General features: G+C 68.4%; 3 protein-coding genes and 1 non-coding gene across 5 annotated transcripts in view; 1 reads left to right on the top strand and 3 right to left on the bottom strand.

Annotated features, from left to right (window-relative positions):
- Positions 1 to 3940, bottom strand: part of SLC39A5 (solute carrier family 39 member 5) — a 5179-nt gene extending 1239 nt beyond the window's left edge. Inside the window, exons 1-10 of the mRNA XM_027673560.1 lie at positions 3908 to 3940; positions 2679 to 3066; positions 2422 to 2575; positions 2089 to 2257; positions 1374 to 1555; positions 1150 to 1287; positions 998 to 1049; positions 716 to 910; positions 473 to 553; positions 171 to 361 (exon numbers count right to left, since the gene is read on the bottom strand). Of these exons, the coding sequence (XP_027529361.1) occupies positions 171 to 361; positions 473 to 553; positions 716 to 910; positions 998 to 1049; positions 1150 to 1287; positions 1374 to 1555; positions 2089 to 2257; positions 2422 to 2575; positions 2679 to 3040 (1524 nt within the window). The 5' untranslated portion in view covers positions 3041 to 3066; positions 3908 to 3940. The remainder of the gene's footprint in view (positions 1 to 170; positions 362 to 472; positions 554 to 715; positions 911 to 997; positions 1050 to 1149; positions 1288 to 1373; positions 1556 to 2088; positions 2258 to 2421; positions 2576 to 2678; positions 3067 to 3907) is intronic.
- Positions 2909 to 13413, top strand: LOC113962793 (E3 ubiquitin-protein ligase NRDP1). Of its 2 annotated transcripts, none has more exons than XM_027673563.1 (7): positions 2909 to 2923; positions 7969 to 8116; positions 9179 to 9291; positions 9774 to 10045; positions 10564 to 10699; positions 10878 to 10981; positions 12057 to 13413. In XM_027673563.1, exons 3-7 carry the CDS (start codon positions 9202 to 9204, stop codon positions 12406 to 12408), a joined length of 954 nt encoding a protein of 317 aa, XP_027529364.1. In that variant the 5' UTR covers positions 2909 to 2923; positions 7969 to 8116; positions 9179 to 9201; the 3' UTR covers positions 12409 to 13413. The 2 variants fall into 2 exon arrangements, with proteins under 2 accessions (XP_027529364.1, XP_027529363.1); XM_027673562.1 differs by lacking the exon at positions 2909 to 2923 and adding an exon at positions 6410 to 6479.
- Positions 4332 to 6121, bottom strand: LOC113962794 (SOSS complex subunit B1-like). The gene is made up of 7 exons (XM_027673564.1): positions 6040 to 6121; positions 5443 to 5536; positions 5233 to 5371; positions 5064 to 5135; positions 4895 to 4976; positions 4686 to 4749; positions 4332 to 4581 (listed from the first exon to the last, which is right to left on the bottom strand). The coding sequence occupies exons 2-7, from the start codon at positions 5519 to 5521 to the stop codon at positions 4406 to 4408; spliced, it is 612 nt and encodes a 203-aa protein (XP_027529365.1). The 5' UTR covers positions 5522 to 5536; positions 6040 to 6121; the 3' UTR covers positions 4332 to 4405.
- Positions 13414 to 13920: 507 nt separating the features above from the next.
- TRNAS-CGA lies at positions 13921 to 14002 on the bottom strand. Its single transcript has one exon. It is a non-coding gene; the product is annotated as a tRNA-Ser (tRNA).
- Positions 14003 to 14373: the final 371 nt, after the last annotated feature.

The following is a 14373-nucleotide window of genomic DNA, read 5'->3' as shown; positions in this document are numbered from 1 at the left end:
GGGACACCCCGGACACCCTGGGACACCCCGGACACCCCTGGACACCCCTGGACACCCCCGGACACCCCGGACACCCTGGGACACCCCCGGACACCCTGGACACCCCCGGACACCCCCGGACATCCCGGGACACCCCCGGACACCCCCGGACATCCCCAGACACCCCTTACCATGTCGGCCAGGGCCACGTAGAGGAAGATGCCGGCGGTGCCGGTGAGGACCCAGGGGGTGAGGGGGGTCCCGCTGTGCCCCAGGGCCACCCCCACGACCACCCCCAGGCAGGAGAGCAGGGCCGAGAGCAGGTTGAGGAGCAGGACGGAGCGGGGGGCGGTGCCAGCCCGAAGCAGCACCGCCAGGTCACCTGCGGGCAGGTGGGTGGGTGGGTGGGTTGGGGGGGAGCTGAGGGGTGGGTGGGTGGGTTGGGGGGGAGCTGAGGGGCTGCCACGGCCGGGGCAGGGGGAGCAGCACTTACCCAGCTCGTGGGGCAGCTCGTGGCAGAGCACGGCCAGCGCGGTGCTGAGCCCGCTGGAGAGGCTGTGGGAGAAGGCGGCACCTGCGGGAAGAGGGTCCTTCACCCCAGACCTGCAGGGACCCCGTGCCCTGGGCACCCCCTGCCCCCTGTCCCTGTGCCCCCCTGTTCCCCTGTCCCTGGGCACCCCCCCTCCCTCCGTGCCCACATCCAGCTCCGTGCCCGTGCCCAGCTCTGCCCCCTCACCGATGGCCAGCCCGTCCGTCAGGTTGTGGATCCCGTCCCCCAGCAGCACCATCCACACCATGTCGGTGGCCCTGGGGCCGAGGGGCAGCGCGGGGCCGTGGGAGTGTCCATGGGGAGGTTCACGGGGGGGTCCGTGGGGCCTCAGCTCCAGCTCCGGGTCCGTGTCTGGTGCCCTGAGGTGTCTCAGCTCGGCCCCTGCGGCGGGACGGGCACACGGTGGGTGCCGGGGCTGGGGGCTGTGGGTACTGTGGGGCACTGAGGGGCACAAGGGGGGGGTCGTACCTCCTCGTGACGGTGCCAGGACCCCCGTGGGGGTCTCTCCGTGGGGGTGTCCCTGTGAAAGAACCGAGGCGTCGGGCACAAAGCCGGACCCGGTGGCAGCCCCGTCGCCCGCCCCGTGACCGTGGCTCCCACCCCGTGCCCGTGGCTCTCACCGTGGCCTCCCGCCTGCGCCGCAGCATCCCCAGGAGCAGCTCCAGCAGGAAGAGCAGGTAGATGCCCCCCAGCACCGCCAGCCCCTGCAGCACCGCGGGCCCCGGCCCCGACGACGTCTCCTGGTGCCCTCCCTGGGCCTGGACACGGGTGACCCGGCGGGTCAGGGCACCCGGACACCCCGGTGTCCCCCAGGGTGCCACCTCCCCTCCGCGGGGGTACCTACGTGGGGCCAGAGGTGGAGCAGGGCGTCCCCACAGAGGGTCCCCACGGCCAGGGCCACCAGGAAGGCCAGGAGGGAGTGGAAGAAGCCGCGGCTCAGCAGCGGGACCAGGACGACGGCCAGGGCCGACGGGAGGCTGACGGAGGCCACGGCCAGGAGAGCCCAGCCCAGAGCTGTGGGGAGGGTCAGGGGGCACGGCCGGAGCAGGGGGGCACGGGGAGAGGGGGTGTGGGGATGGGAGGTGGTCCTTGGGGATGCGGGATGGGGACCCCGGGGAGGCAGGGATGGGGAGCTCAGGAATGGGGACCCCAGGACCAGGATTGTGGGGGTGATGGGAATCTGGGGATGGGGATTGTGAGGGGGGGGCACTTGGGGTCGGAGGGACGGTCATTGTAGGGGTGGGGTTGGAGGGATCCAGGAATGGGGACCTGGGAAGCCGATGGTGGAGGAGCCAGGGATGGGAATGCACGGAGAGGGTCCACGGGGTCCATCTGATGGGAGAGCAGGGGCTCAGGGAGCAGGGACAGGGGACAGGGGACAGGGGGACCAGATGCTCAAGGAACCTGGGACGGGGCTGCAGAGATGGGGGGCACAGGGATCAGACCCTGGGGCACGTGGGGACGCAGCAATGGGGTGAGAGGCTCTGGGGGACCCGGGGACAGACAACCCGGGGCCGGGGGCCTGGGAGGGGTTACCCCGGGCTGGGGTTACCTGGCCACAGGCCCCCCCCCCGGGGGAGGCAGCGTCACCTCATCGCTGTGCTGGATGCAGACGCGGCTGTCAATCTGGTAGAGCAGGGCCGGGCACAGGAGGGTGAACTGCTCCGGCGTCAGCTGCGACGCCGAGTCCAGCCCGAAGTTCACCAGCAGCTGGGTCACGTTGAGGCACTGCAGGACCAGGGGGGGGCTGCCGTGAGCGCGGCCGGGGGGTCCCGGGGGAACCAGGAGCAGCCGGGGGGCCCCGGAGGCTCCCGGAATGCGGCGGCGGAGCGGGACGGTGTGACCCCCCCACTCCACTCATGGGACGGTGTGACCCCCCCCGCCCCACTCACATCATCGTGCGGGTGGTCGGCGCTGGAGTGCTCCAAGCCCAGGACCCTCCCCAGCAGGCTGAGGGTGGGCTGGTACCGCCGGGGGGGGTCCCCAGCCCCGGGGGGATCGGTGGGCACCGGCTTCGCCCAGCTCTGCGTCCGGGAGGGCGGGGGGCTGCGGGACACCGGGGGGCTGCGGGACACCGGGGTGATGAGCCCCCCGTCCCACCGGGGTGTGGGGCAGCCCTCCCGGGGGCTGTGGGGGGGGGATCAGGTACCTGTGGGGTCGGTCGGTGGCCGGGGGAGCCGCGTCCCCGCCGTGCTCCCAGGCCGGGTGCCGGTGCCGGTGCTTCTCCTCCTGCACCTCGAGCAGGTCCAGGTGACTGACGTGGCCGTGGCCCAGCTCCTCGTGCTGGATCTGCACCACCTGGACTCGGCCCAGCCCGAGGCTGCCCAGGAGCCTCGCCAGCCCCTCGAAGGGCAGCGTCCCGTTGGCCCCGTACTGCCCGAAGAGCTGCTGCAGGTAATACCCGTGCTCCTGCTCCTCGGGCAGCGGCCCCGGCGGCTCCGGCGTCCCCCCGACCCCCAGGGCCAGGAGGAGCCCCAGGAGGAGCCCCAGGAGGAGCCCGGGGGGGCCCATGGGGCCGGATCCGGGGGGCGGCGGAGCTGGGGGAGGAGGGGGACAACGGGGTGAGGGTGGTGGGAGATGTGGTGGGCGCAGCCCCCCTGCCCGTGGGCGCCTCCCGGGACGTGGGGTGGTCCCCCCGAGTGGCCCCCGGCTGCACTTTCCTGCCACCCGTCCGTCCGTCCGTCCGTCCGCCCGCAGGGAAAGCGACAGGCGACCCCAGGGTCACTCCCGGGCCACGTGTCCCACCCCAGGGCTCAGGGACACCCCGGGCAGCGGGGCCGGGGCGAGGGGGGCTGCCCCTGTGCCCCCCGAGGGCTCCCGAGGTGGGAGAGGGGGGCGGTGGGGACGGTGCTGTGGTGGGGGGCACATGGTGACCCTCGTCCTCGAGGGGAGGTTTTGCAACGGGGGCCGGTTTTGTGAGGGAGTTAATGTTTCACCAGGCGGGAGATAAAAGCCCTCGGCACCCCCCGGCTCCCTCCTCACCCCCCCACCCCATCACCCCCAGCCCCACATCCCCCAAACCGGCTCCCCCCTTCCCAGCAGGGGCGCGGGACAGGCGCACGTGGGGATGGGATGATGGGACGGAGGGATGGAGGGACGGAGGGACGGAGGGACGGAGGGAGGGAGGGATGGCCGCCGTCCTCTCCCACGTGGGGCCGGGCCAGGATGGAAAATCCCGGGAGCCAGCGCCCCCCCCACCCCCCCCCCCGCCCCCCCGGGGGCCCCCGCCCCCCCCCCGGCCCCCCCCCCCCGGCCCCCCCCCGGGGGGCCCCCCGCCCCCCCCCCCCCCCCCCCCGGCGCCCCCCCCCCCCCCCGGGTGCGGCGCTGGCATCGCCCGCGTCCCCCCCCCGGGCCCCTCCCGTGCCCACCCGTGCCCACCTGAGCGGTGTTGGGGCCGGGGGGGACGCGGCCCTGTCCGTCCCCGTCCCCGTCCCGCGTCTGCCGCGCCCGACCCGGGGGGGGGCCAAGGGTCACCCCGGAGCTGCTCCCGGTGCCGGGAGGGGCCGCGGGGAGGGCCCTGAGGGCGGGGAGGGGGGTCCGGGTCCCCCCCCAGTGCGGGGCAGGAGCGGGCGAGGCGTGGGCACAGCTCGACCTTTATTGACGCGCACCCCGAGGGTCGCGGGTGCCGCGGGTGGGGGGCACAGGGCGGGGGGGCCGCGGACCCCCGGGCACCGCTCAGCCCCGGCCCGCCCGGGACCCCCGAGCACGGGGGGGGCTCCGGGACACCCCCCGAGGCACACGAGTGGGGGGCAGCGGGGCCCGGGCACCCCCTCCGAGCCCCCGGGGGGCTGCGCGGGGCTGTGGGGCCGGGCCCCCCCCGCCGTTCCCGACCGCGGCGGGGCTGGAGGGAGGAGGGTCCGGGGGAGGGTCCCCCCGTTATCTCTTGCTGCTCCTCCGCGTCTCTTTGCCGTTGCTGACGGGACCGGAGGCGGGTCCGGGGTGCCCGGGCTGGCTGCGGGTGATGCGGCCGCTCGGGGGGTGCGCGGGGGCGCTGGGGGGGTGCGCGGGGCCCCCCGGGCTCAGCCCGTTCCCGTTCTGGCTGTCGGGGGCTGCGAGAGAACCGGCAGGGAACGGTGGAGCCGAGCCCGGGGGTCTCACGGGGTGGGAGGGGATCCTGCGGCCCCAGGGTGGGGAGGGGGCTGCGTGACCTACCTGGGGGGGGCTGCGGGGGGGCCCTGGGCGGTCTGTGGGGCAGAGGCACCGGCGCTCTCGTTCTGGGCCTGTGGAGGAGGAGATGGAGACCCCCGCGTGCTGCAGAGCCAGGGGGCTGCCCTGGGGGGGCCGAGGGGGTCCTGGCAGTGCCAGCCCAGCCCCCTCCCCAGCCCGGGACCCCCCTCCCGGCCCGGGACTCCCCCCTCAGCTCACCCCTTTGCTCTGCGACTGCTGCGCCACGTACTCGGGGTTGGGCTCGCTGAAGTTGGGCACCTCGGAGTACACCATGCAGAACCTGCGGGCACAGAGGGGCCGTGGGGTCCCCCCGCGCCCCCCCAACCCCCCCCCCGCCCGGGGGGGGCCCCCCCCACCCCGTCCTTACTCGCCGATCTTCTGCAGGTCCCCCCCGCGCCCCGTGTAGAGGGTCAGGCAGCCCTTGAAGACGGAGGCGTAGCTGAGGAGGAGGAGGAGGAGGAGGAGGAAGGAGGGGTCAAGGCGGGGTCCCCGCAGGGTCGGGGGTCCCGGGCGCCCCCCCCGAGCCCCCCCGGTACCCCTTGGTGAGGCGGATGATGTCCCCGGGCTGGATGAGGTTCCCCACATCGTCCCACACCGAGATGTTGATGCTGCCGGTCTTGTCGGCCACTTTGCACGTTCGCACCTCGTGCCCGTCCTTGGTCTTCGTCACCCGGCCTGGGGGGGACGCGCGGGGTCAGGGGGGACACGCGGGGCCGGGGGGGACCCCCCTCCACCCTCACACCCACCCGTCTCCAGCACGATGAAGATGAGGTTGAGGTTCTTCAGCCCCGGTTTCACGTCCTTCACCAGCGTCTCGGTGCTCATGGTGCCGGCGGGACCCTGCGGGAGGAACGGGGGGGTACCGGGGATGGGGGGACACCGGGGACGGGGGGGACACCGGGGACGGGGGGCACGGGGGGACACCGGCTGTGTCACCCCCGGGGAGGGGGCCCAGGACATCACTGCTGGGACGGGGAGCACAGGGATGGGACCACCCGGGGATGGGACCGGGACACCGGGGATTGGGACACCGGGGATGGGACACTGGAGACGAGACCACCGGCCTCGGGACCACCGGGGACAGCAGGGACGCGACACGGGGGGGGCATCGCTGCTGAGGACGGGGACCGCGGGGACGGGACCACCGGGCTACGGGGACACCGGGGACGGGACCGCGGGAACGAGGCACCGAGCGCGGGACCGCGGGGACGGGACACCGGGGGGGGCATCACCGCCGGGAACGGGACCACCGGGGCTGAGTGCGGGGACGCGGGGGGACGAGACCGCTGGGACGGGGCCGCCGGGACACCGGAGACGGGACCGCGGGGACGGGAACTACCCACGAGCGAGACTCCGGGGCCACCGGGACCGGGAGCAGGAGCGGGATCGGGAGCACCGCCCTCCGTCCCGCCCCGCCGCCAGGGGGCGCCCGCAGCCCCCGCCGCGCGCGCTCACCGGGCACGCTCCCGGCAGCCCCCGGACACTGCCCCGCGCAGCCAATCAGCGCGCGGCGGGGCGGGTGACGTACAGCTGTTCCAACCAATAGCGATCCGTGGAGGGCGGGGCTTAGCCCGGCTCACCCCGCGGAGCCCCGCCCCGACCAGCGAGTTGCCGCTCGCGCGGGGCCGGAGCGGCGCTTCCGGCCCGGCAACTTCCGGCGCGGCGGGGCCGGGCGGGGGGGACCCGGTGGAAGCCGCGGCCGCCCCTGAGCCCGGAGCGGCCCCGGAACGGCCACCGAGTGGCCCCGGAACGGCCCCCGAGAGGCCTTGGTCCGGCGGCCGCGGTACGTGGGGCGGCGGGAGGGAGGCCCCGTGGGGAGAGCGGGGCCCGTGGGCGGCGTTCGGGGCTCCCGGGGCGGGGGGGGCGCGATGCGACCCCGGTAGCACCGGGGGGAGCGGGCGGTGGTCCGGGGAGGGGCCGCCGGGGCTCGGGGCTGGGGGAGGCCGGACCTGGTGGGGAGTTCGTGTGGTGGGGAGTGACCCCCCCGCCCCGGCCGTGAGAGCCCCGGGGCCGGTCCCGGTGCCGGTCCCGGTGCCGCTGGAGCCCCGTCCCGGCGGGAGGAGGAGAATCCCCGGCCTTGCTCGCGGGGCCGCGCGCGGACACCGGGAGCGAAACGACGCCCCCCGGGGCCGGTCCCGGCGGGGATCAGCGGCGTGAACCGGCCCCGGACCCACCGGGGCGGCTGCGGGGGAGAACACGGGCCGGGCGGAGGGAGAGAGGAATGTGAGGGACAATCCCAGGGAATGTGGGAACAATCCCAAGGAACGTGGGGGACAGTCCCAGGGAATGTGGGAACAATCCCAAGGAATGTGGGTGGACAATCCAAAGGAACTTGGGGAACAATCCCGAGGAATCTGGGGGATGTGGGGAGCACACCTGCCCCTGGTCCCTGGCACAGAAGCCCAGCAGTGTTTGGGAAGCAGAGGGAAGGCAGGAATTAAGCAGCACCCGAGCAAAGCCTTGTTTTCAGGAAGGGCATTTTTTGCCATGATTTTAAGCGATAAACGTGAAAATGCCCCAAAATTCAGCAGCCCCAGGGCAATTCTGGTGCCTCAGCAATAATGGTGTCAAAGGTTCTGGTGCCCAAACCCCCATGGCAGCACCACCCAGGCTGTTCCTGAGCTGGTTTTTCCCCTCGTTGCCATGACCAGGAGCTCAAACCAAAATAGTTTTTCCCGTTCTGTCGATTTTTCGCAGCGAGGGAGAAAAAAAACTTGGATTTGTGTCAGGAGATGTTTTTTTTTTTTTTTAAGAGGCATTTGGGGAAACTGGTATTTTTAGCGGGACTTTGTCACTGCAGAGCTGAGGCTTCTCCCAATGGGCTGGTGTCTGTGTCCCTGCCCTGTGGATCCAGCTGGGAACGGGGCTGGAATTCCCAAAGCCAAGGGCCACAGGGAAACAGGGATGTGGATCCGTGTCATTCTCATGTTCGGGGGGGCACGAGGGCTCTCCAGGGCTGCTTTGGGGCTCTGAAGGGACCCTCGTTCTTCCCACTGAAATCAGAAATCCCCGGAGGCAAATGGCGGGTTGGGATGCAGTGGGAATTCTCTGCCTCTGGCCCCTCATCCCTCATGTCCACGGTGGGATCGGCACCTTCTGGGCGATCCACGGCTCCTCCACAGGTTCTCCATCGTTTTTTGGAGAGTCTCGAAGGCTCTTCAGGAAATTCCAGCTCCTTTCCCACGTGGCTGGAGGGGGGCGAGGGACAGGGCGCGGCCTCCACCTCCTTCACCATCCTCATCCTCCCTCCCTTCTCTGTTCCCCGGGATCAGCTCCGTCCTGACTCCGGCGCGGGGCCCCCGAGGAAGGTTCTGGGCTGTGGAGGAGCGAGGGGAAAGATGGGCCTTTGGGAGAGGGTCCCTGCACAGAGTGAAGCCAGCCCAGCCCTGCGCCGCTCCGGGAGGAATTCTGCCACGGGAGGTAAGGCAGGGCCCTCTCCCAGCCTCCCTTCCCCGTGGGAATGGCATCAATCCTTCCCCCACAGCTCCCTGCAGCAGTTCAGTCCTCCCTCCACGCACAGAGAGCCCTGGAATGGTGGCTGCTCCTGGGTCTCGCTCCAAAAAGCTTCGGTGTAAATCAATATCCACGGGGAAATAGCGAGATCTTCCTTGAATTCCGGAGGTTTGACAGAAATCCTGCCAAACTGGCTCAGGAACTGCCCCTGCCTGGTTTCTGTGTCTTGTATTTCACGTAGAAGGAGCCGGGCAGACCTGGGAATTCCCAGAGGATCCCTGGGACCGGCAGGGAAGGGGTTTTGTTAACGAACCTCCGGGTGGATCCGGAGCTCTGGAGCTGCATCCCGAGGGCTGGAGGGATGCAGAGCCACCTGCTGATGTTTGCACAGCTGGAATTGCTGCCCTGCCACGGGGGTTTCAGAGCCTGGCCAGGGCTCCCCGTGCCCTCACACCCCTCCTGTCCCTGCCAGCTCCTGTTTGGATTTGGGGTGGGGACTCCTTTATGGGGCTGCAGGGGTCGGACACCGCCTTTGATGTCGTGAGAACGGGGCAGGAGGAGCAGAGGGCCCCGTAACTGCCGGGGCAGAGCTCAAGGCCAGCCCTGGCAGGGAGTTGAGGGGTTGGAGAAGGGAATTACCTGGCACTGCCATCCTTGGCAGGACGTTCCCTCCTCCCAGGGAGGAGCCGGTGCCGTCGTGTGAGGCTGGCGAGGGTCTGGCTGCACCAGGAACGGTCCCTGGCACGTGTCCCACCTCAGCAAACCAAATAAACCGTGCAAAACAACCCCCAGGCCAAACCCCAACCACCACCAAGGGGAAAATTGCGTCAGGATTGGGAATTTCAGGTGGAAGCAGCAGCCTTGGGGCAGCTCCGGGCACACAGAGGGGGCCGAGACCCTTTTCCCCCCCTCATAGATCACCTTGTGAGAGCTCCAGGTGTGCCTGGGGGGGGAGAGAGCAGGAATTTGGGCAGCAGAGGGGTGGGATGTGCCCTGGGCTGCTCCCCTGAGCCCCTGTCCCCCCTGCAGGGTTCTGGCAGCGGTGACGAGCGATGGGGTATGATGTAGCTCGTTTCCAGGGGGACGTTGATGAGGACCTTATCTGCCCCATCTGCAGCGGGGTCCTGGAGGAGCCGGTTCAGGTAGGTCCCACCTCAGCACCGAGTTTGGCTGCTGGAAGGCTCTGGTGGCAGCCCCAGGCTCGTGGATGCCTGGGTCAGGTGATGGGCTCCCTGGATCCTGAGCTCTCCTGGGAAGGGTTGTGGGTAGCACGGGAGAGGAACCAGCACCAGGGATGAAGCTCCGTGTTCCCAAAATCTACTCCCCCTCCCCAGTCCTGAGTGCTCTCAAGTGCAGTTTGGACACAAGAGCAGAGCCTGTCTGTGTAAACACAGCCAAGTGATGTTTTAATCTGGGAAAACGATGAAATTTAGGAGCTCGAGGAAGGCCTGGAGGTGACACTTGGTGCTCTGGGCTGGGGGACCAGGCGGGCATCGGGCACAGCTCGGGTTTGGTCTGGGAGATCTTTTCCAGCCTCAGGGACCGGGCACAGCTCGGGTTTGGTCTGGGAGATCTTTCCCAGCCCACGAGTGACCCGTGGCCGTGTCCTCCTGCCCCTCCCCAGGCTCCCCACTGCGAGCACGCCTTCTGCAATGCCTGCATCACGCAGTGGTTCTCGCAGCAGCAGACGTGCCCCGTGGACCGCAGCGTGGTGACCGTGGCCCACCTGCGCCCGGTGCCGCGGATCATGCGGAACATGCTGTCCAAGCTGCAGATCACCTGCGACAACGCCGTGTTCGGCTGCACGGCCGTCGTGCGCCTCGACAACCTCATGTCTCACCTCAACGACTGCGAGCACAACCCCAAGCGCCCGGTGACCTGCGAGCAGGGATGCGGGTGAGGAGGGGACGGGGGGGGGTTTTGGAGGCTGTGGTGCTGCAGGAGGGGTGGGGAGGAGCTGTTGGCTCCTTCAAGGCCCCGCAGAGAGACCTTGGCAAACCTGAGACATGGGCAATCACCAACCATATGAAGTTCAAGTGCTGGATTCTGCCCTGGATCTACGGACAGACTGGGGAATGAGGTGCTGGAAAGCAGGGACCTGGATTGGAGATAGTGGGATCTCCTTGGGGGAAGTCAGAACCTGGATTGGGCCCGTGGGCTGTCTGGTTCTGCTCCCTGATCCCTTTGGAGGAGGAAAATCCCCATCCCACGGCACTGTGGCGGTGGTGGTTTATTCCCAGAACTCTCCCCAGACCATTTGGCACGGCAGGGCCTTCCCACACTCCTCAGGGGTATCTGAGCTGGTCCCACACGCCTGGATCAGCTCTGGGAGCTGCTCACACGCCGGTGCCAAGTGCTTTGCGTGCAGCTTCCCCTGACGCGGGGCCTCCACGTTCTCTCCTGGCTCTTGGCAGCTTGGAAATGCCCAAAGACGAGCTGCCCAACCACAACTGCATCAAGCACCTGCGGTCGGTGGTGCAGCAGCAGCAGACCCGGATCGCCGAGCTGGAGAAGACCTCGGCAGAGCACAAGCACCAGCTGGCCGAGCAGGTGGGTCCAGCTGTGCCAGGGTTCCCCTGGTCCCCGTGGGGTGCCCGGACACCAAAATGCCAAAAAAAAAAGGGGCTGGAGAGTGGCCTGGGCTGAGTGTGGCTGGGGTTCTGGGGGGGCTCTGTGGGGCCCCGGCGGTGACTCCGTTCCCAAATCCCACCTTTCCCTGCCCTGGCAGAAGCGGGATATCCAGCTGCTCAAGGCCTACATGCGGGCGATCCGCAGTGTCAACCCCAACCTGCAGAACCTGGAGGAGACCATCGAGTACAACGAGATCCTGGAGTGAGTCCTGGGACTGGGGAGGGGCTGAAGTGCCTTCTGACGAGAAGGAAATGGTTCACAAGAGGGGAGTTTGTGCTGGGGGTGGCACGTGAGCTGCTCACACAATGGGTCTGGAGTGTTATTGTTCCACCTGCATCCTGCCCACAAACAGGAAGCTGCCAGATTCCTTCCTCCTTGGGAGGAGGCAGCTCCTTGCTCGTCCTCTCTCCCCTCCCTGAAGGGAGGGATCGTGGAGCTGATTGAAGCAGCCTGGGATGGAAACAGGAGGGGAAGGTGGGGAGGTTCAGTGTTCCCCATCCAGGCTCACTCCCAAGCACAGAGCACCCAAAACTGAGCCATTCCCCAGATCTGGGGGGAAACTGTAATTGTAGCCAGATGGGGATGGGCCTCTTCTCCCAGGTAACAAGTGACAGGACAAGAGGAGGTGGCCTCAAGCTGCCCCAAGGCAGGTTCAGGTTGGAAATCAGGAATGATTTCCTCGTGGAAGGCGTTGTCAAACTAAAACACAGGAAGTTCCACCTCCACATGAGGAAGAACTTCTTTCCACGGAAGGTGGCAGAGCACTGGAACAGCTGCCCAGGGAGGGTGTGGAGTCTCCCTCTCTGGAGACATTCCAAACCCTCTTGTGTCACCTTCTCAAGGTGACTCTGCCTTGGCAAGAGAGTTGGACTGGGTGATCTCCAGAGGTCCCTTCCGACCCCAACCAGGGATTCTGGGATTCTGTGACTGCACCCCCCCCACTGCTGAGCTGTGTCTGGCTCTGGCTCAAGGGTTTGGGGCCACAGTTCCTTCCAGAGAGCCAGAGCTGGACTCCTGGGGCAAGGGGGTGATCCAGGCACAGCGAAGGTCTGGGGACATCAGGAGGAATTTCTTCCTGGAAAGGGTGGTCTAGGAGGTGGTGGAGTCCCCACCCCTGGAGGTGTCCAGGGAAGGCCTGGACCTGGCACTCAGCGCCCTGGGCTGGGGGACAAGGTGGGGATGGGGCACAGTTGGGCTCGATGATCTTGGAGGGCTTTTCCAGCCTCGAGGATTCTGAGATCCCACCCCAATGCCCCCCTTCCCCCCGTGTCCCCAGGTGGGTGAACTCGCTGCAGCCGGCGCGGGTGACGCGGTGGGGCGGGATGATCTCCACGCCGGACGCGGTGCTCCAGGCCGTCATCAAGCGCTCGCTGGTGGAGAGCGGCTGCCCCGCGTCCATCATCAACGAGCTCATCGAGAACGCCCACGAGCGGAACTGGCCGCAGGGCCTGGCCACGCTGGAGACGCGCCAGATGAACCGGCGCTACTACGAGAACTATGTGGCCAAGCGCATCCCCGGCAAGCAGGCGGTGGTGGTGATGGCCTGCGAGAACCAGCACATGGGCGAGGACATGGTGCTCGAGCCGGGGCTCGTCATGATCTTTGCACACGGAGTGGAGGAGATCTGAGGGATCCCGGAGGAGATCTGAGGGATCCCCGGGGGGACAAACGCCCTCGAGGGAGAGGAGGGGGAAGGTGCAGGGGGGGGGAGGCCGCTCAGAACTGCGGGCGTTCCCCGGTCGCCAACGTGGATTTTAGGGAACTGTCCCCTCCGACCTCCGGGTTCCTCAGTGACACGATGAAACCCCTCTGGTAAACCCTGCGTGGAGCTCGGCCGGAGCTGCAGCCCCTCCACGTCCCCCCTTTGCCTCCCCGTTCCGTGTCTTTGTTGGACAGAAGGAGCGATGGCTCCGCACGCACTGCCAGACCCCTCGGGGGGTCCCCCAAATCCCGGCTCACGACCCAGCCCAGAACCCCAGGACCAGCCCTGCTGCCCGGCAGCTCTCACTCATTCCATGGCCACTTCTCCCCCCGGGATTTCTCACCCCCCTGGATTTCCCACCTCGCTCTCCGGTGTCTCTCCGAGCTTTGATCTGACCCCGCAGCGGCGGGAGCTGCTCCCCTCCTGCGGGTGGGGAAGGGGCTCGTCTCGGTGCCCCCAAACCGGGCACTGCCAGTGTCACTGACCCCGGAGCCAAACAGCCGCAGCCGAGCCCCTGGAGTGGGGGGTCCTCAGCCCTGGGGACCCCTCTGTGCCCCCCTTGCTCTGTGCATGCCCCAGCCCCTCTCCTCGGGAGCAGCTGTGTCCCCTCGGGCACCTCCCACCTCCCCTGCTCCTGCCCCGTGTTTGGCTCCGCTTTCTCCACTGTTGGTGTTACTTTTCCAGACACTTGTGATTGTGGTTCTGTATTTTTTGTACCTTTTTTTTGGCCTTTTTTTTTTCATTTTATTTGAGTTTCAAAATACCACGGGCAGGCGCCTCTGGCCTGGTCCCGTGGGACTTGTTGGGAATTTAATTTATTTGCATTTGTTTTGTTGTTTTTTACCATCGTTTCTCCTCCGGTGTCGGTCCCAGCGGATCGGGCGGGAGGCAGGGATTGAAGTGATCAATAAACAGCGTTCTGGTTGCTTTATCGTTGCTTTGGGGGCCTCCAACTGCACCCTGAACCCCCACCACCACCACGGAGGGGAAAACTGGGTGGGTTTAGGGGTGTCCTCCCCATCCTGGGGGGGTCCCCGAGATCAATAAATGTCACTGACGGGCTCCCACCGACCCGGGAGGGAACGGCCCCCCCCGGGGGTGTGGATGAGTGTCCCGGGGGGCTCCAGCCACGGGGGTGGCCATGAAGCCCCCCAGGTGTGCTCCCCAAAAAGAAAAAACCTGTCCCGCCACTCTCACCGGTAGAAGACCCGGTGCCGGGGCTGGGAGGCTCCTCCTCGCTCCCACCGCTAAAAGAGCAGGGATCGGAGGGGGCGTTCCCGTTGTTCTCGCCGTTAAAACAGCCGGTACCGGAGCTCCCCGCCCGCCGCTGCCGCCGCTGAGAGCAGGAACCGGAGCGTTCGGGGGAGTTCCCGCTGCCGCCGCCGCTAAAGGAGCCGGGACCGGGGGGGCGGCCCCGCGCTAAAAAATGCGGAGCGGGCGTCACGGACAGGATTCGAACCTGTGCGGGGAAACCCCATTGGATTTCGAGTCCAACGCCTTAACCACTCGGCCACCGTGACTCTCGCGCCTCCGAGCGCCGCGCTCCGCATAGACCGGCCCGGCCCCGCCCCGCGACCCAACGGGACCCACCGGGATCCACCGGGACCCACCGGGATCTCTGCCCCGGGGCCGCTCCGGGACCCACCGGGGACCCACCGGGATCTCTGCCCCGGGGCCGCTCCGGGACCCACCGGGATCTCTGCCCCGGGGCCGCTCCGGGATCCACCGGGGATCTCTGCCCCGGGACCGCACCGGGCATCGCACCGGGATCCACCGGGGATCTCAGCCCTGGGATCCACCCGGGATCTCACCGGGGCTCCCCGCCCCGCCTCGGGGCCACGACCGCTCCTCCATCCCCCCGCACGACACACACGGAATTATGGAATGGTTT

Source organism: Neopelma chrysocephalum, unplaced genomic scaffold (assembly GCF_003984885.1).
Source record: "Neopelma chrysocephalum unplaced genomic scaffold, ASM398488v2 Primary Assembly neopelma1_185163, whole genome shotgun sequence".
Lineage (NCBI taxonomy): Eukaryota > Metazoa > Chordata > Aves > Passeriformes > Pipridae > Neopelma > Neopelma chrysocephalum.
The sequence above is the reverse complement of the archived record's forward strand: the minus strand, read 5'-3'. Positions and strand labels throughout refer to the sequence as shown.